This window comes from Xyrauchen texanus, chromosome 49 (genome assembly GCF_025860055.1).
Source record: "Xyrauchen texanus isolate HMW12.3.18 chromosome 49, RBS_HiC_50CHRs, whole genome shotgun sequence".
Classification (NCBI taxonomy): Eukaryota; Metazoa; Chordata; class Actinopteri; order Cypriniformes; family Catostomidae; genus Xyrauchen; species Xyrauchen texanus.
In genome coordinates this window covers 22,923,972-22,950,933 of record NC_068324.1, presented here as the reverse complement: position 1 = coordinate 22,950,933, position 26,962 = coordinate 22,923,972, and the positions used below count along the sequence as shown (strand labels likewise).

The following is a 26,962-nucleotide window of genomic DNA, read 5'->3' as shown; positions in this document are numbered from 1 at the left end:
CTCTTTGAATCCGAGCGTATGTAGCTACAATGCAGACTTTTGTTAGAAAAAAGAAATACGTTCTAAATGAACCATCCGAAAGAGTCTGATTCGTAAAAATGAATCGGACTTCCAGTCACTGTTGGAGCCCTGTCCCAAATGGCGCACTTCATGCGGACTTTCGGTCTCATGGACTTAAATTGCGCGTGCTCGCTGAGTCTACGAGTCCGTGGGCCGTCCCATTTAGCATTTTAACGCTCTGAAGTGTGCTCAGCAGCGCCCCCTTTGTACCCTTGAAGCGGTCTTCCACGAAGCCCGCATAGATCTCAGGAGTCCTTGCGAAAGGCCAATCAGACAACTGGTGTGAAGAGCGCTTTCGCTCACGGACACAGACAATTGATAACATGGCTGAGAAGAAAATATTTAAGTGTAAGTATCATTATGGTTTTTGTGACTGTGTACATTTTACCAGTTGTTACCTACAGTTTATACAAACATTATGGTCATCGACCAGTGGTTGATGTCTCAAACATAGTAATAGCGCGCTGAATAATAGGCTGATCGCATAACGATTCATTATATAGAACCGAATGGCAGGGCTTTACTGAGTCATATGTAAGTGAAGTATGGATATTTAAACCTGTAAATTAAAAACGACATAAAAAAAAACAAGGTACACATAAAAAATATAAAATGCATATATATATATATATATATATATATATATATATATATATATATATGTGTATATATATATATATATATATGTGTGTATATATAAAGAAAAAAGAAAATTAAACAGTAAATCAAATAATAATGACTTAATGCATTAACGACTTTTGACAAGTTATATGTTTTTCTACAAAGTCAATAACATTTACTTGCTTACCCTTTCCTCCATGCATAACATCAGCATTTGCATGCATGAAAAATAATCTTGTCTTCTACGACGTCGGAGCGTATAAATGCACTCTTAAAATTGATGTGTTAAAAATGAACACAAAATATGTGTAAAAGGATTTGTAACACATTTTGTGTTACTACAGACACATGATGTGTAAATATTGTGCTCAACTGTTTACACAATTACTGTGTTAAACACATTTAGTAGTACATGTTTATATAAAAGGCATATATTCTGTTGCAAATACTCAACAGGCGATGTCAACTTTAATGATTGGATTTATTTATCATGTTGAAAATGTGAATAAAGCATTTTAACTCGCTGGGGGGAAACAACTGTTGGGACAACGGGGATGTTTTTGCTGCGCATGCGCGGTGGCGGTCTTTTCCAACCGACGCCTAGCCAGCCGTCAGAATTCAGAAATGCGTCTGTCTGCCTCAGGTGAGTGAATATAATTAAACGTGTAAAATAATAAATATTTCTCCACATAGCATGAGAAAGAGTTGTGTTAATTGTCCAGGAAACATAATTTGTTTGTTTTAACCGTTTTCATGTTCCGTAGCCGAATATGTTTTGTGTGTTAACTAGCGTCAAGGCAAGCGAGCTCTCACGCTTTGCAAAGCTGTTTATTTATTGGGTATGACTGCTAATAATTGTTTTTAAAAAGTCGTAACGTTAAAGGTTAATATACATGGCACCTTAAGTTTGAACTCATTTTACTAGTCTCTAACAGTCATTTTACCAAAAACGTCCTTTTAACCACTGCATAGTTGTGGCGATGAGTGTTGTGTGGTTTAAAAAGCGCGCCACTTTGTGCTAAGTTACCTTGCTTGTCACTGACTAGGCTATTTACATGTATTGATAACGCAATACACTTAACGTTTACATTTTCTCATTATTAAATTATGACTCTTGTATGATTACAGCATTATAATATGGTGTTATTATATCTTTTATCTAGGTAATGGAAGACGAGGGTCAAATCACGTTTACTCTAACAATTTTACACAGATTTCTCGCGACTGTCTTCATAGACGGGAAGGAAACATGGAGAAAACTATTCACAGTTGGAAGTGTTGGAGAACTGATTAACTCAGCCAAAACGGAGCTCTCTCAACAAGTATCTATTGATCGAATACTGAGATTTGACACAGATTTTCAAGAATTTATTGACATCGATGTTAATTCAGAAGTGAAGGAGCTTGACAAATTCCAAATATATTATACTGCTAGTATCACACAGGATCCATTAGATGGAAGAGTTGAGTCATTACTGGTGAGTCATGTTTTCACTCTTCCTATTTATAATTTTCAAAGTAAACATTTCAATTGTAATTTTTTTTCCCTTAGTTTCATTCAACAGAAGTAAGCCGGACTGTCACCACAACTGTCACCACAACTGGTCTGCTGACACTGCTCGAGGAAAAGGCCCCTACAATCTTGAGAGAACATGAAGACACAAAGACATTGTCAATTTCTTTGAGAAAGTTACTTGTTAAAGTGGCTGTGAGTGACCTTGTAGAAAAGCATGGATTGTAAGTATATAACTGTTTAACAGATTTGTACTCATAAGTTATTAATAACATCAAATAACATTAGCTGTGTTTACATGGACCCTTATAATCTAATTGACTGCTCAATCGGACTAAAAAACCTTCATGTAAACACCTTAATCGATCTGATTGAGCTCGATCCGATTGGAATTTCGATTGGATCGAAAGGGGTAGTTTATTCCTTTTGTAATCTGAGTGTAAACACTTGATCGGATTAAAAAACGAAACTGAAAGGACTGCACATGTGCAATGATGTTGAAATAGTGTAATGACGTTGAAATAGCGTAATGATTCATTTAGATGACACTTTATTCAACAGGAAGAACAGCGTGTTCCGTGCGTCATACGTCATTACACTATTTCAATGTCATTACGCTATTTCAATGTCATTGCACATGCACAGTCCTTTCAGTTTCGGTTTTCAATCCGATCAAGTGTTTACATGTTCTCTCGATCAGATTACAAAAGGAATAAACTACCCCTTTCAATCCAATCGAAATTCCAATCGGATCGAGCTCAATCAGATCGATTAAGATGTTTACAAGAAGGTTTTTTAGTCCGATTGAGCAGTCAATTCGATTATAAGGGTCCATGTAAGCGCAGCTGTCCTGCAGAATTTAACTTGTTAACAACCCTGATAAAACCTGGCTTTAGCCTTCTAGTAATCATGAAGAGATTGATTAGCTAGTTCAGGTGTGTTTGATTAGGATTGAGCTAAACTCTGCCAGACAGTGGCCTCACTGGAAGGGTCGAGTTTGCCCATCACTGGTCTAGAGTATCAATGTATTATTCAAAGTGGGAACTTTTTTGTGTGCATGTCAATGTTTGTGTTAATACGAGTTTCTGCATGTATATGCTTGTATTGCCCCTTTTTTTAGCTATCCATCTGGTACAGAAAAGCTGGCACTGGCAAAGGAGATTGTGTCACTGTTCCCCTCATTAAGGATTAATGTCCCATTTGGCGAAAATGAAGGACATGTAAGGATGTTTTACATTATTAATTTATGAGTATGAAATTACTTGGCAGTGCGTATACAAACTGCAAAAGCATACTTGAGTCCAACTTTTTATTTGTCCATTTCTCATGTTAGGAGCATTTTATTGATGGGCCATCACACAGTGGATTTATAGAAATGAGACTACGGAACATCAGATGGAAACTTCAACAGAGCCAGCGGATCTACAATTTGAAACGACGTCTTCCTACAGACCAACCTTCTCTGCCGATTACTGATGAAACAGTGCCCACTGAGTGGTTGACCTTGATAAAGAGGATGCGACCCTCTCCAGAGAACTCATCGTCAATAAAGACTGCAATTGACCAAACCTTCAGTTACCGTAGAAGATGGATAACGACGAAATCGCCAACTGTTGGTCAAATCTTCAAGGAATATCCCAGATTTCTGGACAAGCCAGCCTTGGTAATACATGTTAAACTAAGCTGCAGAGAACTTTACACAAAGGTTGTGTTTCATAATTTGTTAATATTAATAATTTCTTTGTTTTTTGTTTTATGCACTGCAGGTGGACATTGAATTTTCCAAGATGACAGATGGGAAAGAAGACATGTTTATCAAGAAATGGGAGGGACGATTATCCCAAAACTCAAGGAAATAGCATCCTTTGAGAAAAAAATGTACATCAGACACTTATTGGAGAAAGCTGACAATCAGCAGGATGGTACGATTTTCTTCTTTTATTTCTGTGGCATTTGCATAAATTTCTAAATTGGGTTTCTGTGAAAATGACATGTACATTTTATCATTCAATTCATGATTTAAAGGTAATCATTTCAAATATAATTTTGTTTTTAATCTTTTGCATGTGACCTGCATTTTTACTCCATCAAGATGAGCTGTGTTACACTATGTTAAGGATCCTCGTTCATCTTCTTCCACCCACGGCATCTGGGAGAAGCGTCGCCGGCAGTAAATGCTGTGTCAATTCTGCTATCTCATACTTGTTGGAACTGGTGCCGGTATGCATTGTGTTAGATTTTTATAAAGTTGCAATGTCACATGCAACAACATTTTCTGATGCTTTTCATTTTTTCATTTCTATAGGCTGGTACCATTGTGACGTCTTTGCTTCTAGAAGGCATGAACGGGTCTCTAAAGTCAACACAACCGCAGCTGGTTTCCATCGGCTCTCCAGGACATGAAGCCCAGTATGTAATTGTGGCAAAGAATGATTCTTTTGCTTTTCCACTTGATGTTGAAAACCTCACTTCTGCTGTTGACAAACTTTTCAAATTCTACTGGCTGTGTAATCTTCAATATCCATGCCAACTGTCTTCAGTTTTCTCATTTTTTGAGTACGTATATGACCTTCCTTTGTCCCAGTCCACTTGCAAACGATCAAAGGTTATGGAATTGATTGCTAAATTGCAGTCTCGTGCCTAATTGAAACAGACCATGTATACATGTCCAAAGTGCTTGCAAAATATTTTTGTCCAAACAAAACAGTTGATTTGGCATTTAAGGGAAGTACATGCACTCTCTGATAGCCAAAACCTAACATTAATCTGTAGTCAAAATGGTTGCCCCAGAACATATCATAGTTTTAATTCATTTTCTAAACATCTTAGCAGAGCTCACTCTAATTCAAGCCCTACTGTAGAGTCAGGACACACTGAAAAAACAGATGTATTCTGTCAAATTGATGAAAGCAGAACAAATAACCTAGGCGAGAATGTCGAAATGTCTGAAATAGAGGAAGTTCATCAGAGCAGTTTAAATCTAACGGACTATGCTGCTACTTTTGCTGCCCGCATGTATGCTTCTGCTAATGTAACTTATACTGATGTCCAAAAAAGTATAACCTGCACAAAGGAAATCCTAGATCGTTCCTTAGGTCATTTACAAGAAAAGACTAATACTTTACTGACTAACTTGGCTGTACCTCTTGACAGCACTGAAGTTCAAACACTTATGAAAGAGTTTGACAGTACTAGGAATATGTTTAGTGACATAGATACACCATTTAAACTAACTAAATACTTTTCTGACAAATTTTCCTTTGAGAAGCCAACAGAAGTGTTTCTTGGTCACAGATTAGATTGTGTTAGAAAAAATGGGGGAAAAAAGCCAAGTGTTAGTGCCGGTCACTTGTCAATACATCTCAATAATTAACACAATTAAATTTCTATTTAGCTGTGACAAAATTCAAAAACTGTATAAACAGTCTTCTGGTGGACAGGGTAAAATGCAAGATTGTTGTGATGGTGCACAATATTCTGGACATCCTCTGTACCAAAACCATCCCAATGCACTGCAAATTCAATTATACTTCGATGATTTGGAAACAACAAATCCTCTTGGATCAAAAACAAAGATTCATAAAATGGGGGCAGTTTACTTTGCTTTACGAAATGTGCCATCAGAGAACAACTCTGTACTTTCCAATATCCAATTATGTCTTCTATTTAATTCTATTGATAAAGACATTTATGGTTTTGACAAAATTCTGGAACCACTGTTAACAGATATCAAAGAAATTGAGCAGAATGGTATAGAGGTGAAAATAGGTGATGAATGCCAATTACTTTATGGGACTGTGTGTCTGTTGACGGCAGACAATCTTGCCTGTCACTCCCTCTGTGGCTATGTGGAAAGTTTCTCTGCAAACAGATTTTGTCAGTTTTGTTTAATTGACAAACCAACTTCGCAGTATATTTTTGATGAAGATAACACTGAGAGGCGTACAAGGGAAAACTATGCACACCATGTACAGCTGAATGATGCAAGTGCAACTGGTGTCAAAGTTAACTCCTGCCTAAATCGTCTACAATATTTCCATGTAACTGAAAATATTGGCGTGGACATCATGCATGATGTGTTAGAGGGAGTAGCACCTCTTGAGGTCAAATTGATGCTCCGACATTTCATTTATGAGGAGAAAAAATTTTCTCTGGAACAACTAAATGAAAGAATAGCAGGGTTTAGCTATGGATATGAAAATCAAAAAAATAAACCCAGTGTAATTATTAATCTGAAGACGTCTGAAAATGCTATTAGGCAAACTGCATTACAGATGTGGTGTTTACTGCTAGTGTTGCCTTTTCTGATAGGTGATTTAATTGATCCGAACAGCCCACATTGGCATCTTTACCTGTTATTGAGAGAAATTTGTGACATAATTTTTGCACCTGTTGTGACAAAAGGGCTTGCTGTTTATCTTAAACAACTGATAATAGATCACCACACACAATTCAAATTTCTTTATCCTGACAGGAATCTAATTCCTAAACACCATTTTATGACACATTACCCGAGTGTTATGACTTTATTTGGACCTCTTTCCAAGTTGTGGTGCATGAGGTTTGAAGCGAAACATAACCCCCTTAAGCGACATGCCCAAGTAGTGTGTAACTTCAGAAATATTTCAAAGACTCTGGCTCACAAACATCAGATTCAGCAAATGTACCACTGGAAATTGAGTTCACCACTCAATTTTGAAATGACAGTACCCAATGCTTTCCCAGTTATGATTGCATCTTTGTACAAGGGCGACAAATTGCTTGACAAACTGAAGACAGACTCCCATTTTGAGACTCTCACTTTCACCAGTTCAATTCATGTGACCAATAATATTAATTTCTTGGGGACATCATACAGGACAGGATGCGTTCTGCCTTTAAAAGCAGATGAAAGGGGAGAACCTTTATTTGGTGAAGTTATACACATAATCCCCCAAAATGAAAGTGAATGTGCACTTATGTTCCTGAGATTTTTAAAGGTACAATATTTTGATGAGCACTTGTTTTCTTTTAATGTCACTAAAACCAAAGAATTTGATGTGGCAAAGCTGCCTGGTGACTTAATGGACTATTGACCATTAAATATTGTATCATTTTGTGATCAGCAATATATCACTCCCAGATACAAAATATTGTTTTAAATAAGTTAGTGTTACTAACTTAATTTGTTAGACATGTTTGGTTAATGATGAATTGATTTGAATTGTGAGTACGAAATATGAACTATGTTTGTCTGTGGTTATTTATTTGACTACAATTTTAAAGTTCATTCGTATATTTCTGTTTGTTATATTTTAGAACAAGCTGAGAAAGTTTGGTCTTATTTTGGAAATGATTTCAGACTTTGTTCTATTTGACATTGTATTTACAGTATCTAACATGAGTTTTATAATATTTGATCTGTTGTTATTTAAAGTGTTTCATGAATGTTTTATATGATTAATGTTTTGAAATGCTTATTTTTTATCAACAGTATTTTTTACAGTATGAATTCCATGTTAAAACCAGAAAAAATGCAAAATAAACAGTATGTGAACCGTATTCAATGCTTCAGTGTGATTTCATGATAACTACATATTGTATTCTGATCTAGCTTTTTCAATAATGTTTTATAATAAAATAAATCTATAACACACAGTTGTGTTAGATGTATACAAAAAAGACACATTAATGTGTTAACTAAAGTAACACATTTGTCTGTGTTGTATTTTAACACAATATGTGTTGTCCTTGAGCACACTCAGAGCATGTGTTGAAAACAATAGGTTACTCACGTAACCCCGGTTCTCTGAAACATCGAGTGGAGAGATCCACCTATGGGAAGGGCATCCGTACCTGACCTCTGCAGAAGCATCCAATTGCACCAAGTCTGGCTAGACAGACAGAAGCGCGTGTCCTATGCTCGGTAAGGTCCCGCCCCTTACCTAAGGGCATATAACAATCTGCACGCTGCTGCTCCTCAGTAAGAATATTAAGCTTCTCGTGCAGCAAGCGGGGCAAGCTGGTGGATCTCTCCACTCGATGTTTCAGAGAACCGAGGTTACGTGAGTAACCTATTGTTCTCTTTCATCATCTCGTGTTCGAGATCCACCTATGGGAGACATGGACAGCTCCCGATTGCCCAATACACTCACAGTGAGGTCCTGCAAGCCAGAAAGGGAACGGTCAGCCCCAAGGAGGCGGTGCTTGACACGTCCGTAATTACACACATGGCAACCCTGAAGCACACAAGTGAGAACTGTGTACTGGCAGAGCTGAAGAAACATGTTAGTGGCACAAACATAAATATCAGCCCAGCAGCACCCAGTAAAGACAACACCCAGCAGGAATGTTAATGCATGCTCGGTGACATGAATGTGTACAGCCAACCGGCCCATTACCCCTTTTTCCCTACTTCATATATGTATATATATATATATATATATATATATTACATATATAAAGAAAAAAGGAACCAACAGGGAGGGGCTATGAAGAACCCACCCCAGGACAGAATGAGCTACCGGGGTCCTGGTTACATCCAGTCGGTAGTAACGTACAAAAGTATGGGGAGAAGCCCAGCTGGCAGCAGAACAGATGTCCTGCAATGAAACTCCCCTGAACAGAGCCCAAGAGGCGGCCATGCCCCTCGTTGAGTGGGCTCTGATGCCTTCTGGAGGCAGCACTCCTGAAGATTCATAAGCCAAAATTATAGCTTCCACAAGCCAATGTGAGAGGCGTTGCTTAGAAATGGGATTCCCAGTGAGGAGGAGCCCAAGAGATAAAGAGCTGATTGCTCTTCCGAAAAGCACTGGTCCTATCCAAGTAAGCCCGCAGGACACGGACCGGACACAGACCATTCAGCCTCTGATCCTCTTCAGATGAAAAAGGAGGAGGGTGAAAAGCGGAAAGCTCCATTACCTCACTACGAGAATGCTGGGAAGCATTTCGGCATAAAGGCAGGGTTAGGCTTAAGAAAAACCTTATCTCCACTAAGAGAGAATTTAGTGCACGAGGAATGAACAGAGAGTGCATGTAGGTCACTGACACGTTTAGCTGATGCTAAGGCCAGGAGCAACGCTGTCTTAAAAGACAGAATTTTCAGGAAACGCCTCCCAGGGGCTCAAAAGGTGGCTGACATAAAGCCTCCAGCACCATGGAGAGGTCCCATTCAGGGACAGTCCTTCTAGTAACTGGGAGAGAGCGGCGGGCACCCTTCATAAATCTACTGAATGAGGGGTGCTGCCCTGCCGTTAAGCCATCAAACCCAACATAACAAGCGGAAATAGCTGCCAGGTAGACCTTAATAGTGGAAAAAGTCCTGCCTTTATCCATAAGGTCTTGTAAAAACATAAAATATCAGAGACTGAACACTGATATGATGTTGAACCACGCTCATCACACCACCCTTCAAACACTTGCCACTTACAGTCATATAGGGACCTTGTGGAGGAAGCCCTAGCGTTCTGTATAGTTGCAACCACCCGTGGGGAGCCCCATCGAGCTTAAGTTTGTCCTCTCACGGGCCAAGCCCACAGAGCCACCCTGTCCGGTGTGGGTGATATATTTCCCCGTTCAGCCTGAGACAGCAGGTCTGTGCTGAAGAGGGAGGGGCCACGGTTGGGCATGCAGAAGAGGAATTATCTCTGCCAACCATGGTGCCTTGGGCCACCTGGGTGCTATCAAAATTAGGGACAGGCCCTGCTCTCTCACCCTGGCCAGGGTAGGAATTAACAGGCACAGGGGAAGCGTGAGAGCAGCACTTTGGGCCACGGGTGGGCAAGTGCGTCCACGCCGAGGGCAGCGTCCTCGTCCCTTAGCGAGAAGAACATAGGACAGTGGGAGTTTTCGCGAGGCGAAGAGATCTACGTTCGCCTTCCGAATTTCTCCCACAACATGCCCACTATCTGGGGGTGGAGTCAGCCAGTCTCCGTGAGAGCGGGTTCCCCTCGACAGAAGGTCCGCGCCCTGTTCAGGACACCTGGAACATGGGTTGCGCGTAACGACAGGAAGTGCCGCCTGCTCCACACCAAAAGCCTGTGAGCTAGGGCATGAAGCTTGGGCGGCGCATGCCGCCCTGGCAATTGATGTGAGCCACTGCAGTGGTATTTTCGCAGCGAACGAGCACATGATGCCCCTGCAGGCGGGAAGAAAATGATTCAGAGCTTTCCATACGGTCATGAGCTCCAGATAATTTATGTGGGCTGAGCGAAGTTCGCTCGGCCACGAACCGTTCACCGTCCTGCCCTCCTGAGTGGCTCCCCAGCCTGTTAAGGACGCGTCTGTCGTTACCACTTTTCGCAACATAACAGCCCGAGAGGGGTCCCATGTGCGTACATGTCTGCACTCCTCCAGTGGCGCAAGGCTGCTGTGCACGCAGCGTCACTGTGACAGAGCGGCAGAGGTCGCGTAATGGGCTGAAGTGGAGGGATAAAACCCACTTCATGAATGCCCTCATACGCAGAAGGCCCAAAGGCAAAACTTGAATAGCTGATGCCATAAGACCCTGTAATCTGAGACACTTGCGATATGGCACATTAGTCCCCTCCTTGAATTGTGATAGACAATTCATTAGAGAGCTAACAGCGTTCTTGTGAAAGGCGCAGCGATTGAGATTGAATTCAGCTCCAGACCCAGGAATATAACACTCTGGGCAGGTGTGAAATTGCTCTTGCTCACATTCACTCTGAACCCGAGTGATGTGATGTGCGTGAGCACACGGCGAGTGTCTTGCACCACCTCTTCCCTGGAATTGGCTATGATTAACCAATCGTCTATGTATGTTAGGATCCTGAGACCCGTTATTCTCAGCGGCTAAGCCCGCTTCCGCACATAGACAGAACACCCTCGGACTCAGCGAGAGGCCGAAAGGGAGGACTGTGAATTCGTAGCATATGCCCTGATAGGCAAAGCGAAGAAATTTCCTGTCGTGGGCGTACATATTGATGTGGAAAAAGGCATCTTTCAGATCGACTGATGTGAACCAGTCGTTCTGATGAATTGAGCGCGAGTGTGCCGTGTGTTAACATTCTGAAATTGTATTTCCTCAAATGTTTGTTTAACACTCTGAGATCCATAATAGGGCCGGAGAGAGCCGTCCTTCTTTGGAACTAGGAAATAGCGGGAGTAAAACCCTGATTGCATTGATCTCGGGGTACTACTTGAATCGCCCCTTCACGAGGAGGGAGGAAATTTCTTCTTTCAGAATGTGTGCAGCTCTTTTCTGTGTGAGAAAAGATAACGCCGCCGAAAGGTGGAGGTCTCCTGGCAAACTGGAGCCTGTACCCTTTCGTTATGGTTCGAATCACCCACTCGGGAGCCGACACAGCCTGCCAAGCTGTTGTGTGGCTCGCAAGTGAGCCCACCTGAGCCGGGAAGCGCTTATTGCTGCGTTTATGCCCGAGTTGCTCATTTGAAATACAATGGCGCCATCTAGTGGACAACATAGGGGCGACATAAGGGGTTGTGGAGAGATGTTCTCTCTCTGTGCTGGATTTTTGTGATTTTTTGTGTTCTTTTTCTTTTTTGAAACACTTGGGCGAAGCCTTTATTGAGTGTGTGGGAGAGATGTAATAGGGGCTGTGTGGTGACACTGCTCTCATACTGTTTCTCACTGTAAACACTTCCAGCACATGGAAGTTCCCTGATATGGGCTGAACAGGGGAACACACATGGTTCTGAACCGAACACACAGGGTGGGCACCCACTGGTAGGGGGCTGACCCCACCGAGTGAAACCCTCCTTTTCTTGAGAACTTGGAGGGTCGAACAAGAGTCCGGGGCTGGTGGCCCGAGAACGTGGACTCAAAGCCCCTGAGGCCATGGATCAGGCCGGCCGCTTCCGTTTAGAATCGGAGGGGTAGAGTGGGGGTTTCTTGGCGCAGCCGCGTGAAAGACATTCTACCCCAAGGCTTAGCAGAAGGCGGGTTACCCTGCTGATGAGGTGGCTTATTCCGAGGCTTTGCCTTACCGGGGTAATGGAAAGGACGCCCGAAGCAGGAGGGTTGGGTGGTCGGCTGGTGGTGCCTGGCGCGGTGCCGCTCTCCTCGGGAGGCATAATTTTAGCGCTCGTCCTCCTTCCTCTTGTCGTCGCATACGCTGTTGCATTAAAGCGACGGCAGGGCCAAATAGAGCCTGGCCAGGCTCTACAGGGGCACCCGCAATGCGCCGCTTCTCACTGTCAGGGAGGCCCGACAAGTTAAGCCAAAGAGCACGTTCTCCAGCCACTGAGAACGCCATAGAGCGCCCGCGAGGCTTGGACGGCCTGACGGGCATTACGGAGAACAAGGTCATTCACCGTAACAATCTCCTTCCACAGAGAGGGTGTGGGGGTCCCTTTTCCAATTGTTGCCCCATATCGACCAGGAGTTCAGCCTGGTATGCAGACAGAAGAGAGGAGACATTGAGGGCTCTGACGGCCAAGGCCGAGGCTTTGTAAGAGGCCTGGTGTATAGAGGCAGAAAACCGGTCCATTTTGTTCGGGAGAACAGGTTTGGGGGGCAAGTAGACCACCTTGAGATGGATTAAGGTGTCTGGCGACAGAGGGCTCGATGGCTGGGGGTCACCCATCCCAAGGGCCGTCATGTCCTTTACTTCAAGGCCCGCGAGACCGTGTTTTAGGTCCAGCGGGTCCCCCAAAAGTACCTCATATGCTTTGGCATGCAGGAAGGACGGGAGAAGTTGTTTCTCGAGCCTGGAGGGGGTCCCAGGAGTTTCCCGTCATACACGTCCCTCTCTTGGTCAGTGGCACTTTGTAAAGCTGGCCATTCGATATTGAGGCGGCGGCCGCCGCTCACAAACCTCGATGAGGACAGACTGGGTGAGGGCTGCAGGGCGTTAGCCTGAGTCACAGAAGACGGGATGGCATCCTCGGCTTCCGAACCTTCAAGAAGGCCCGCGATCGTCGTAGTCACCAGAACCAGCCGGCTCATTGGCTAACGAGGGGTCCACTGAGAGAATCTCCTCAGGAAATTCGGGTTGTGTTGATCAGCCCAGCTGAGCGAGGCCGCGCCCGGAGGAAACCAGGAGCGCGTCGTCATCACCGTTACCCCCATCGGAGTCGGAGAGTTCGAGGTCGGTGCACTGGGTAGCGGCGACCTTGAGCCTCCGGCGGCGGAGTTTTTAGGCAACGCCAGGCAGTGGCTACAGTTTTCCGAAACTCTAGAGCCTCCTCCGCATGTTTGAGACCCATGCACACAACACATAAAGGATGGGAATCCTTGGCTGCGATGAGGGCACCGCACGCGGCCGGGCAGGCATGCGATAGGCTGCCCCAGAGGAGGCCGTGAGGCTTAGAAAATGCCATAAATGTTCGAAAACTCCGAAAAATCCTTGCGTGGAGCAGGAGAGAGAAAAGGCGGGCAGCCTGGTGGTAGTTTAGAGCGAGCTTGGGCGCTTGCAATAAACAATAAACAGCTAAGTTGGCTGAAAAAGGTTAATCACGCCAGGCGGAGGCTGATCTGTGCGATGTATTCTCTTGTAGACGGGTGAGTGAAAAACTCTAATTTCAACCGAGCTGAGTACAAAACAGAGGTCGCGAAGCTGAATGTCAACTGAGGAGCAGCAGCGTGCAGATTGTTATATGCCCTTAGGTAAGGGGCGGGACCTTACCGAGCATAGGACACGCGCTTCTGTCTGTCTAGCCAGACTTGGTGCAATTGGATGCTTCTGCAGAGGTCAGGTACGGATGCCCTTCCCATAGGTGGATCTCGAACACGAGATGATGAAAGAGAACGACACATGTTGTGTTGTTTTCAACACATTTGTTTTAAGAGTGTGTGATTTCTCTGCATGGCAAGCCATCTCGCAAACACAATAGTAAAAACAACAACAATAGGCAGCATATTTCCCCGAACCGAACCTGCAGCTCCTGTCCAACAATAACCACGCTTCACGATCGAGTCTGTCCCAAAAATACTTCTCAATGCGCCCTTGTGGACTTGCGCGAGGGGCCCTATGTCTGCACTACATGACGTCACCGAAGTGTGGACTCTGAGGAAGTCCACAAGTCCGGAGTGTGCCATTTGGGACAGGGCAATAGAGGCGAATTCATGATTAACTGTTGAACTGAATCTTACAAAGGAGTCGATTCTCCTCGATGGAATCGATTACAACCTGTGGAATAGAATCTTGATTCCTAACGCCTCTGAATCAAGGAATCGATTCTTTTAGAATCGATTTCCAGCCCTAGTCAGGAGCTGACTCGCAAAATACTACAGAAAAAGTCAAGTTTGTCAGTCAAAGAGCAAACGCACTATACTAAAGCATTGTTTATTATGTTTTAAAACAGTCTGTATATCTTCTAAAACGCAGATGTTTAACTGCTCTAGTCTATCATAATAGACTATAGACCATAATAGACTTCATTTTTTTCGTTTTCCAATCATAAATACTGTTGCAATATTTATTGAAAATAAGTATGCAATCTTAAGCATATGAATGAGCACACAATTACAGTTGACGAAATTAACTTGTCTTTTCACTTCCACTAGCAGCTGATTTGTGTATTATAAGGTATTTCTCTACAATACATACCTAATATGACTATATTTAGTCTATCAAAAACAAAACTGTTCATTATCCCAAATAGTGGGTTAGTGTGTTACCATAAATAAATTACTGAACAAATTACTGCAAAAAACTTCCTGACTGCTAAAAAAAAAAAAAAAAAAGTTATTAAATTAAAATTAAACAATTAGGGAATGTTTTGTTTTAAACAAATTATTGTTTACAGTGTAGAAAAACAAATGTAGCCTATCTAATGACATTATTTGTTTTAAACATTACCTGTTGTAGGATCACTGATGAGGTTTCTAAAAGCCAAGGGTTAATCAGTATTAACAGAGAACTCGCACAGCAGATTTCTTATGAAGTAGTTATTGATGAGTTTGCTTCAAAAAAATAGCAGAAGAGTGCCTCTGTAGGTGGCCATGGAATAAGAATAATAAGTGCTGGTCCAGCAGACTTTTCAGATGATTTTTTATTTTTTTTTGCTTACCTTAATTAAAGTTACATTAATATGCACATTTAAGTAAAAATATAAAAATACTGATAACAGGTTTTGTATAAATAAAATGGTTAGGAATCATATTTGTTTTCAAGTCATTTTTATTAAATGATGTTTTATTAACAAAGTTCGGGAGGAGCACATTCAGATAATCAACGAGATAAGAGGTATATATACTGCAGACTTACCTCTGTTCATTGACAGTTTATCAGCATCCCTCCACCGCCCCCATCTCCTCACTTTGATTTTTAATAATCTCTTATTGGACGTAAACAACACAATCCAAAATACAATGCAATCCAATGTAAATACTGTGTAAATCTGGCCAAAATTCAGAGCCTGGAGCCCTCCCCTGGACAGCATGTCAAATACGCATAATCTTTACTCTATTTAATTTGATGTAAGTGTGAACTCGTGAATTCTGAAAGGTGGAGGGGAGGAGGGCATGGCTGGGGGCTTCCAACATACATTTTGCCTAGGGCCTCCAAACGTCTAGAACCGGCCCTGAATTTACTATGAACAGAGTCATAGAAGCCCCTCCTCCTGTGGTATTCTGGAAGAGAAAGGGAAATACTCGCATGTTCTCATTACTCGCATGAGCGCAACTTTAAACACACATTTATAATCCAGCAGTAAAAATCGCGCGAGCAACGCAAGGTGGAAATGTTCTTTGCGTTGTATGTGAACGCACCATTACACTTTCCGTAGCTTGGCTGTAATGAAAAAATACTTTTTATTCTATTAAATTATGTTTCATATATTAAAATTTATCATATAATTTATTATTAATAAATATTATAAAATATTTTTAAAAATATGAAATAAATGACACTACTACATGTAGTAGGTACAGGCAAGTGTTGGCATTATTGTAGCAGACAACTGTAAAAAAAAAATAATATTCAGAGGGAATAAATATAAATTAATAAGACGTAGCCTACTTGACTTTGGAAACGGTGTAATAACCCTGTTCATTACAGTTCGGAAGAATTTACTGGCAAGCATTAAACTGAAGAAAAAAAAACAAATATTGAATTTCTTGATTTATTTGAAAATACAGCCATTGATAATTCACGTCCAAATATGCACAACACAAATATTAATATAATTATGTGAACTAATAAATGTACTTTATTTGAACAAATACATAGATACCGGTGTCGTGATGAACCTGCTTCATAACTTTGTACACGTAACTCTCTCCTTCCTGGTCCTCTAACGCTTCTTTCCGCCCTTGACGGCAGTCATAAGTGCGAACTAAACCTCCATATTTTCTCCCCTACTGACAAGAATGGCGTTTGTTTGTTCCCCTCTCTCAATGCTTCATTAAACTCATGCAAGTTCGTGCTCAACATTCGGATCCCTTTTAGATCAAAGCTGGTTACAAGCTCTTTAACCGTGAATATTGGTGGCTCTTAAAAGAGCCTTTGGGGGTAGCTGAAAGCTTCAGCGGACGCTTTACTTGAAGCTGGTGTATTTGGTGACGGCTTTTGTGCCCTCGGACACGGCGTGTTTGGCCAGTTCACCGGGCAACAGCAAACAGGTGGATCGCTTGTTGTAATGAGCGAGTCGAGACGCTTCACCGGCGATGCGTTCAAAGATATCGTTGACGAAAGAGTTCATGATCCCCATGGCCTTCGAAGAGATACCGGTGTCGGGATGAACCTGCTTCAAGACTTTGTACACGTAGATAGCGTAACTCTCCTTCCTGGTCTTCTTGCGTTTCTTTCCGCTCTTGCCCGACAGCTTTAGCGACGGCCTTCTTAGAACCCTTTTTCGGTGCGAACTTTGCTGGCGCAGGCATGATATTTACTGCTGCAAATTTCACATTGATACTTAAGATAAGTGCCGAACAATTTTTATTCCATCCTCTATGCTAATTTTACATGGAGACGATACGCACCCTCTGTTGGCGTGTGTTCTTTGTGCCACACCCATTACATGATTTTATTGGACAGCTACAAGTGTGGCGGGCGCCCAATCAAAGGTTTCCAAATTATAGTCCAACCTCCTGAAAATTACCATCCCCACGCGATTGTTTCCTTTTAGTTCTCCCGCTTTTTAACCAGTGGCAGCTGCTGGTCTTTCAAAGAGGGGAAGCTCATTTTCGGCCTACATTATAAACTTATTTACCTTATTTTTTGCACTAAATCAATCTTAGGTGTTGATCTGCCCTGCTGTTTAATTCTAAATTTTTCCTCGTAAGGAAGACTTTGAAATGGCTTCGCCAAAATCAGGTCGACAATATTAGCACCGTCTGCCATCATGCGCAGTTTCACCCGTACGACGCTAGCCTAGCCTACTGTATGAATGAATGAATGAACTAACGAACGAACGAACGCTCTAAAACAAAATATATTAAACTTGGTAAAACTGAAACAAGTAATGTGGTGTATAATTGTGTGAAATGTATTATGCAAATTGACTAGCAATTTCGCCAAACAAATATAAAGAAATAGGTTGCAGCAGTTTGTTTTTCGACTACACTTGAGAAATCCGCGATGGGACTGAGCGCGAAATCAGTGTTGCCAACTATTTTCAATGGAAAGTAGCTAAAGCCTGCTCGAAAAGTAGCTAAATGTCGCCAGATGACGTCATGCGTCATTAGCATATTAATGACGTCATCGCGTCGTATTTGCATTCTGCCTAATTTGTCGGTACTGTAGCCTACTTCAGTTTATAATAACGGTTATCTCCCCTAAACCGTGCTCATACTGTTTTTATATAAGTATATAGCCGAATGTCCAGTAAAATGGTTCTCAATTACATATTTTCTGTTAGACAACGGAGCGGACGAACGGAACTTAGCTAACGTTACATGTTTATGAGTTTGAAGAAGGTTTATTGTTGTGTTTGGATAAGTAAAATGTATAGAGTCTGTAAATATACGATCTGAAGTCGGAGAGTTCAGAAACCGAACCGGAATGAACTGATTAGTAGTGAATATAAGCGCATGCCAAGAAAAAACAGTCAAATTAAATGTTTTGAATTAAAACAAAGGAGAAGGCAGCTGCTATGTGATCACTGATTGGTTCCTGCTAACACAGCGTGCACATGCGCAGCTCATTCATGTCTATGTCCGCTGGCGTGCAGTCAACGGAATGTGCTGCTCCTCTCAGCCGCTCACTGAACAGAGCAGACGCAGCGGGGAAGTAAGACCTCACGCTTGCAGTACTGGCGATATTTGGAATTTGGAAATTTGCTAAGGTTTGTCCAAAAAGTCGCTAGATTTGTCGCTAGTCGCTTTTTTGAAAAAATGTCGCTAAAGGGGTCTGAAAAGTCGCTAAAAATAGCGACAAAGTCGCTAAGTTGGCAACAATGCGCGAAATAGCTTCAGTGACTTCTTATAGTACAGATTCGCTGTCAATCAAAAGGAGATGCAGTCTTTCGACAGATCCTCCAATCATCACGCGGAAGCCCGGAGTCCGGGCCAGCTCACTCCTCATTCACCCCCAGAGACGCTGAGCGTCCGTGGGCGGGACATAATCGCAGCATTTATCCAATGACCGTCTATTTTCGGAGCTCTGAAAAAACTGTTCAGAGCAGCCCCATTGAAGTCAATGGACGCTTGGCTTCAACAGGGAAATGCACTGGCGCTTACTGGGAATGTATGAGAAGTAAATCGAGTCAACCGACCTGCTATATGTAATGTAGCTGATTCTGAACGAACTCGTCTTCGAGATGAACGTGTTCTAACGCATTTTTAGACAATAAATTGTTTACACAATAGTACATATTTGACCATTATTTTTTTGACATTATAGGGGAAGCTGAGCTTCCCTTGCAGTCTTAAAGAAATCCCCACTGTTTTTAACCTATGTTTAATTATAATTTGTGATAGTATCAAAGAGGGGGAAACATGGTAAATAAGAATTTTTGCGAACAGATTTTTTTACAACACTCTTCGAGCACTACATAGCCGCAAAAAAGGCACCTTTAACTAGGGATGGACAACACAACTTATTTTCTTTTGGATCCGATGCAAAGTACTTTTAGGCCAGTATCGCCGATATCGATCATTTAAACCTCTAATAAATACAATTTTTACGAAATATTTGGATTAAATTAGTAAATTAAATTACTTTAAATTACATTTTTATATATTTATGGGACTAAACTGGAAAATTATTAGGCCGCTCTGTTTACCTTTTAAAAATGTGTTAGTATACACAAATCCTCCGCGAACTCTATGGGCGCCGCCATCTTGCCTGCCGCCATTACTGCGGGCCTGCGAAGTGTGAAGGTGATGGCCCTCTAATGATATTTCAATGAAAGCGGATCCTGCTGATGAAATAAAATGTCTGGTTTACATTGGGTAGATGATGTCAGGCAGTGGCCAAAACTTACAGATAAAGGTAATTTATTGACAACATAATGTATTAATGTAAAAATGCGTCAGCCAAATGTAATGTAATGTAATTAAGACGTGTATTAATTGATGACAACAATAAAACCGAACGCTGTCATTACTAGCTGTGTTGCTAATATGTTCACAAGCTTCACAAGTAGGGTTGCCAACTGTCCCGAGTTAGGCGGGACGTCCCGTGTTTTGGGCCTAATTTATTTGTCCCGATTAAATAGACTGCTACGCTGATCTAACCACTGACTACACCAGCAACACGACACTTGAGAATGATCACGACACCGGTCATAATCCATCACAGCCCACACTCACGTGCATCAGACCATCCAAACTCAACATCCAGCCACGCAAGAAAACATGAAATATTCCCGAGGGAATAATATGCTGATGTGATTTGCTGCCCAAGAAACATTTCTGATTATTATTAATGTTTTCATTTTAAAAAGTCAGGATTCTTTGATGAATAGAAGATTCAAAGTAGATTTATCTGAAATAAAAAAACTTTTGTAACATTATAAATGTCAGCGGTCAATTTTTGATTACTTTAATGCGTCTTTGCTGAATGAAAGTAGGCTATTACTTTCTTTAATTTCTTTCAAATGTAGTGTATAATGTTACAAAAGCTTTCTATTTCAGATAAATGCTATTATTTTGAAGTATGGTTTGTGTAATGACTTTTTTGTGTGATCTTAAAATTCGATTTACAATTAAATTGTACATAAATAGGTTAAGCAAAACAAATGTTTAAACTTTTGTGTTTAAAAAAAGAAAATTTTAAACGCATACGAACCTGAAATGACATATACTGTGTGATACAGTACAAATATTTTGAGTGTCCCTTATTTTCCTGTAAAGAACAACAATTGTCCCACATTTTTCTTCTCTGAAGTTGGCAACCCTATTCACAAGTTGCAAATAACTATTAGCCACGACCAGTTGTAGCAATAAAATACATGTTCTTACAGGTATTCAAGATTATTTTATTAATCATCTGGCATGCGATGAGCTTCAGAACCTAAACTACAGGGCATTGATTGAAGGTCAGAATTACATGAGCTCCGGATGGATTGGCCAGATACTGCATACCATCGCAGATGAGCTCATCACATTAAAAGGTGTCATGAGGTTTTCACAGGCAGTGAACTCGTACCATAATGTGTCAGTAACAATACAGAGGGAAAACTGCAAAGTTCTCGAGGTAGTGTGTGACTGCATGGCCGGCCGAGGGGAGTGCTGTAGCCATACAGCAGAGCTACTGTACAAAATTAAAGATGCGACAACAAGAGGGTTCACAGTCTTGGCCTGCACAGACACAGCATGTGCCTGGAACAGCTCCACTTGTGACAATGTAGTGCCAGAGACAGTGGAAAATATGCAAACGCAACGCAGTGGCCCCAGAAAATCCATGAGTGTAATTTCTACTGCATTTCTGACAGATGAAAATGTTATTGCACATTTTTCAGCACCAGACATGGTTGGCTTATCTATGGTTCCTGGAACTATCTTGCATCATGTGTTGACTGCTCAACCACACACTGAAACAGGTCCACCCAAAGAGCACACAATGTGTGCAGAACAAAAATGCACACTTTGCAACACAACATTTAAAAATTACATACAGTGTGGGGAAAAGGACAGGCAGAGATTAGAAACGGAGACCAAGGGCCAGAATAGTCAGCTGTGGCTGGACCAGAGAAAAATTAGAATAACCAGTAGTGAGGCATCTGAGGTACCAAAAAAGACAGACCCAACAAACTGGGTAGAAAGAAAACTTAACACAAGGTTTTCTGGAAATGAGGCTACTAGGTACGGTCAACAAGCTGAGCCTTTGGCTAGACAATGTTTCGAGCAGACAACAGGGCTTGTAGTGGAGACTACAGGCCTGGTTGTGCATAATCAAGAAAATTGGCTTGGTGCCAGTCTCGATGGAATTATTGACACAGATACTATTCTTGAGATTAAGTGTCCCACACCAAAAGCTTGAAGCACATGGTGGCAGTCTGCAAAAAATGATAGATTCGAACAAATACGATGTTAGATTGAATGATGGAAAGTACGTTCTGAGGGAAACAGCATCTGGGTTAGGGTTGTTAGGGGTATAACAGTTATGACCCGGATCAGATAAGGAGAAAGAAATACCAGGAGTCGAGAAATTCAAATAAAGAATCAGAATTTACTGAAGAATAGTTTGCAGTGAAATTGGTACAGCCAGCGGCAAAGTCTCACGAGGAGATCGAAAGCTAACTCATACCTTACACAAAATTTTACATCAATTATACCATTTGCAAGGAGTACATTTTATTATTTCACTCCTGATTGGCTAACAGAGCATAAAGTCACAACATATAGATAGCTATAGCACATCAACATTAATCAGCGCAATTGTCATCCTGGCCCGAGATTTACATCTGAAGTGACCTCGCAGATGGTCTCGGGCGTCTTCGAGTCTGCCTGCTGTGTCTCCCTGGATTCAAAACCTGGGTAGAAGGTCAATACGCACACACGAAACACTGACGAACGACAGTGTTTCTCTGCGCACAAGGGAACCAGAGCACACATTTATCAGGTCATTTTAACCAAAACAGTGAGATAAGAAATATTCACCCCTCAGGCAAAGGAGAGGAAAGAAATAATAAGAGAAAATTTACACTTCTACTTATTCAAGGGCTATTACATAGGATTTTAAATCATATAATTAGTCATGGACAGGTAGAAATCAACCACAGAATACATCTGGAACATATGTTTAACATTCTCCCTGCCCCCTCTCATCACAGCTAAGCTTATCCCCAAAGGACCTTCAGACTACGGGCAGGACAGAGAGAGAGACTCTCTGGAATGTTCCTTAAAAGACACTAGTTAACATTCCAACACACATATGATTCAAAGTATATTTCAGTTATGCATAAGAAAAATAAAATTGATTATGTGATCATGCATATAGTTAATTCATCATTTTATTAAAGAAGTTAAGCAACAGAATATAGATAGATATTGATATAAAAGGATATATATATATGTATTGATATATCTGAAGAGACAAGGGATTTCGACCCTCACCCTTCAGGGTACTACTATCAGGTCCAGGTGGCAATGCACTGTGCAAAAAAAAAGAATTGTAAATTTATGGTGTGGACCCCAAATGAACATGTGATTACAGATGTACCCTACAACGAAGAGTGGACAATGAACAAAATCTGCCACCTGAAGAGGGTGTACTTTCAGCATCTGCTACCAGCAGTAGCAACAACAATTGCACACGGGGTCATGAAAATTTGTGGGCTCAAGTAGCTATTACACTTTAATGTGCTTTCCCATGACAACTTAGCGGTAATAAACAGATCAAGATTTCGACATTTGTTCACTGTTTACAACTGTACATTTTAACTGCATTGCATTGTTATGGCAACTTAATACACAGATCAAGAGTTCGACATTTGTTCACGGTTTACAACTGTACATTTTAACTGCATTGCATTGTTATGGCAACTTAATACACATATCAAGAGTTCGACATTTTGTTTACAGTTTAAACCTGTACATTTTAACTATTTGCAATTGCTGTCTGAAACTGTTGGTTGCTTTGTTAGATTTTCTGTTGAAATACAAATTCATATTTGGTATACTGTGACCTTCTTTAACCTAAGGACATAATCTATACAATAATAACCATAATCACACTCACACTTTCCCATGACAATTTAGCCCATGACACACTCACACAGACAGACACACACACAGACAGAGAGAGAGAGACACACACACACACACACACACACACACACACATTTCAGGTGTTTCTTATTCATTCAGTACTGTTACGGATTAACTGAGGTTGCAAATTACATAACCCTGCACAAATACTTACAATCTCATCAACACTTTGCAACCTACCAGACATAACATTACACAAAATCTTAAAAACCCTTCAGCCTTCGAATTGTTCGCTCAATGTGAATTCTGACATTAGCTAGGCGACGTGTGGATGTCACCTTGTGTTCAGACAGCTCCTTACGTCCACGTGTGAATGCAGGAAGAGCTAGACTCACTCCTGGAGGCAATATATCCATGATGGTGAATCTGCGATCTGCTAAAATCTCATCACCAGGGATCAGGTGATGAACAAAACCACTGTTCTTTGTGATGAAACTATCACTGGCCCTTCCACCAAAAAGCTTTGATACAAACATGACATAGCCATTGGGGGCTATACATTATAGCAGTTTGTATGTGTTATGATGTTTGTAATTGCTGTAAGTTTGTGATCTTTTTCTTAAGTTCTTTGGCCTTTGTACAAAGACCTCTGTACAGTCAATGATGCATGTGGCTTTAGGATAGTTTTTGTGAAATGTCTTGGGCCTGATTCTCTTCAGTGTATCCCTGGGCAACCAAGCAATCACCTTTTCCCTCATGAATCTTGCAAGTATTGGTCTCCAAAATGTAAATATTTCAAATGCCGTGCGTCTACTGACCCCAAATTGTTTACCCAAGTCAGTAAACAATAGCCCCAAATGGAGTCTCATTAAAACAAGCAAAAATTGTTCATGGAGGGCCAATTTGGTATTAAGTGGTTGTGAGAAAAAAGTCGACAAGATTTGCAAAAGTTGCCAGAAACTGTCAGCACATAAACCTGTATAAAATATAAAGTCTTTGTTATTTAAATTATGTGCTGATACTGACGGTGTTGGATCTGTTTGAGTCCCACAGTCCTTCATCGGCTTGTTACCGCAGTTGAAACTGTAGTTGTGCTCTATGTGATCTGGCCACTGGGTTCCGACATCATATGTCTGCAGAGGCATATTCTCCAAATTCCCGACATCCACATCTGTTTCCATAGCTTCAGGTTCAGTGGTTGAGTTCTGGTGTAATGGCTGAAGACATCTTCTTTTGGGGGGAGGTCTAGCTGGTGTTACCTAAAGGGAAAAAAAGAAGAGAGGTGCATTAGTTAAACATGACAATCAAGCATACTTATATGAACGAAATGTGATGCAATAATATGGCTATCCAAGTAATATGTGCAACATATATTTATATAATATATACATAATATACATGTATATATTATATTTATAATATATACATATTATATGTATAAATATATACAAAATATTAATATAGTAAAATGGCTACTACTTACATGACATTCATAACCCAACAACACAGGATAGGGGTTTTCTCTTGTAGGTTGTCCATCAGGAAAATGTATCCCACACACCTTAGAGTGGTAACGAAGATGAATACATAATGAGCGATGCATTGGTGGTAAAAGCACTTCTCAAATAAGTGTAAACAAGACAGCACTAGCACTCTGCACTTTCTCTTAGTTAACGTCAAACATGCACAATTGCACTTTACCATCCTATTTATGATGCGTGAAAGGGGGTGTATATGATTGTTCTTCTTTTTGTGGGTGAGGGCCAAAACTGTTGTTTATCCTCCTGTCATGTCCATCTTATTTGTTTTGTCTAGTCTTTTGTTATAAGTCTCCTGTTGTATCAGATGTACTATATGGCACATATTATGTTTCTGCAAGGACGAACATCTATCTATTTGTAGTTGACATAGTACTTTATATTTTTATCCAAAGCAAGCAACAAGGACTAACATTTAAGCTGATGCAAAGAGAGGAACTTCAGTTTACCAAGCAGTAACGTAAGAGCTTGAGAAAGTTCCAGTTACACAGCAACAAGATATTGCTAGCAAACTTAGCTAGCGCTGTTTCACTGTATGTTACACCCACTGCATGCAATCTGTGGCATTAACAAATTGAACAGTCAGAGCCAAACTTACCACAGTATTCTTGTTTGTCGTGAAGCCAGCTCGGTTTATGTGTTTCATCCACTTTTGACGCACATCTTGGTCCTCCGCTCGACCAGGAACTCTGTGCAACCCGTATGGCCGTAAACATGGGCAGTCAATGTGCAACAAAGGTTACGTGAATTTTACAAACGGTTTTACTCCAGGCCTGTAGTTTTATGCTGTTGTTAAAACAGCCAACCACACAACACGCTCTTCCCGGCATCACTGGACAGCATACGTACAAAAAAAACTAAATAAAAATAAAATTTTGTACAGTACAGCTAACATCTGCTACAGCCGCCTACGAGAACAACACGCTACTTCCGCAGCAGCAAGGCCCGCAGTAATGGCGGCACTGCTTTACTTCCGTGTTTCGCCGGATTTGTGTATAAGACATAAATCTTCTAAATTAACCATAGATCATTATCATATGGTTACTATTACTAACACAAAGTTACAATAGGGATTCTACAGTAATGCTGTAGCAAAACCTTGGTTACTTCAAAACAAAACAAAAAATGGTTACTACAGTCACGGTTACTAGACATGGTTAATACGATATTACTAAAGTAAATCCATGTGTAGTTTTCATTAGGGTATCATTTATTAAAGAGGATTACAGATCATTATCAATGTTTTAACACCTTTGCATTTAAATAAGACTAAAAATTGTCAAACATGCCTATTATAAACAAGTTTTCAGCTAACGACCCTGCATCAGTGTGGAGTGGCCTGAAACAACTTACTAATTACAGGACTCCTACCCCCAACCCTGTGGCGGACCAACGAATGGCTGACGACCTGAATGTGTTTTATTGCAGATTTGAAAGGCCCAATTTCACACCCCACATGCACTCGGACCTTCATTTCACACAACCATTAACACCTCCTGCAACCCCCCTCCTACCCCCTCCTGCTACACTACCTGCACTCAAGATCTGTGAGGACGATGTGTGCCGTGTCTTTCGGAAGCAAAGGTCCAGATGGCATCTCACCAGCATGCCTTCGTTCCTGTGCTAACCAACTGGCCCCCATCTTCACTCAGATCTTCAATAGATCACTGGAGCAGTGTGAAGTCCCATGCTGCTTCAAACGCTCCGTTATTATCCCCGTCCCTAAGAAACCTAAAATCACAGGACTTAATGACTACAGACCTGTCGCCCTGACATCTGTGGTCATGAAGTCATTTGAGAGACCGGTGTTGGCCCACCTGAAGGACATCACTGGACCCTTTCTGGACCCCCTTCAATTTGCTTATCGAGCAAACAGGTCTGTGGATGATGCAGTCAACATGGGTTTGCATCACGTCCTGCAACATCTGGACAGACCGGGGACATACGTAAGGATCCTTTTTGTGGACTTCAGCTCGGCTTTCAACACAATCATTCCAGATATACTTCGGACTAAGTTAAACCAACTCCCTGTTCCCACCTCTACCTGTCAGTGGATTACCAGCTTTCTTACGGACAGGCAGCAGCTTGTGAGGAAGGGGAAATTAACTTCCACCACCTGTACCATCAGCACTGGTGCCCCCCATGGATGTGTGCTCTCCCCACTACTCTTCTCCCTGTACACCAATGACTGCACCACCAAGGACCCCTCTGTCAAGCTCCTGAAGTTTG

At 41.4% G+C, this 26,962-nt stretch overlaps 1 protein-coding gene across 4 annotated transcripts; it reads left to right on the top strand.

The window, feature by feature from the left end:
• The first annotated feature begins 979 nt into the window (after positions 1 to 979).
• LOC127640315 (uncharacterized) lies at positions 980 to 7,572 on the top strand. 4 transcript variants are annotated; one of them, XM_052122784.1, is made up of 8 exons: positions 980 to 1,324; positions 1,895 to 2,144; positions 2,234 to 2,418; positions 3,315 to 3,414; positions 3,528 to 3,857; positions 3,961 to 4,116; positions 4,287 to 4,414; positions 4,500 to 7,572. In XM_052122784.1, exons 1-6 carry the CDS (start codon positions 1,236 to 1,238, stop codon positions 4,051 to 4,053), a joined length of 1,047 nt encoding a protein of 348 aa, XP_051978744.1. In that variant the 5' UTR covers positions 980 to 1,235; the 3' UTR covers positions 4,054 to 4,116; positions 4,287 to 4,414; positions 4,500 to 7,572. The 4 variants fall into 4 exon arrangements, with proteins under 4 accessions (XP_051978744.1, XP_051978743.1, XP_051978745.1 ...); XM_052122783.1 differs by having other exon boundaries at positions 989 to 1,324; positions 1,895 to 2,159; XM_052122785.1 differs by having other exon boundaries at positions 991 to 1,324; positions 1,845 to 2,159.
• The last annotated feature ends 19,390 nt before the right edge of the window (positions 7,573 to 26,962 follow it).

Coding starts and splice junctions, on each gene's coding strand:
- LOC127640315 (XM_052122781.1), top strand. CDS start 5,509: ATGGGGGAAAAAAGCCAAGTGTTAGTGCCGGTCACTTGTCAATACATC.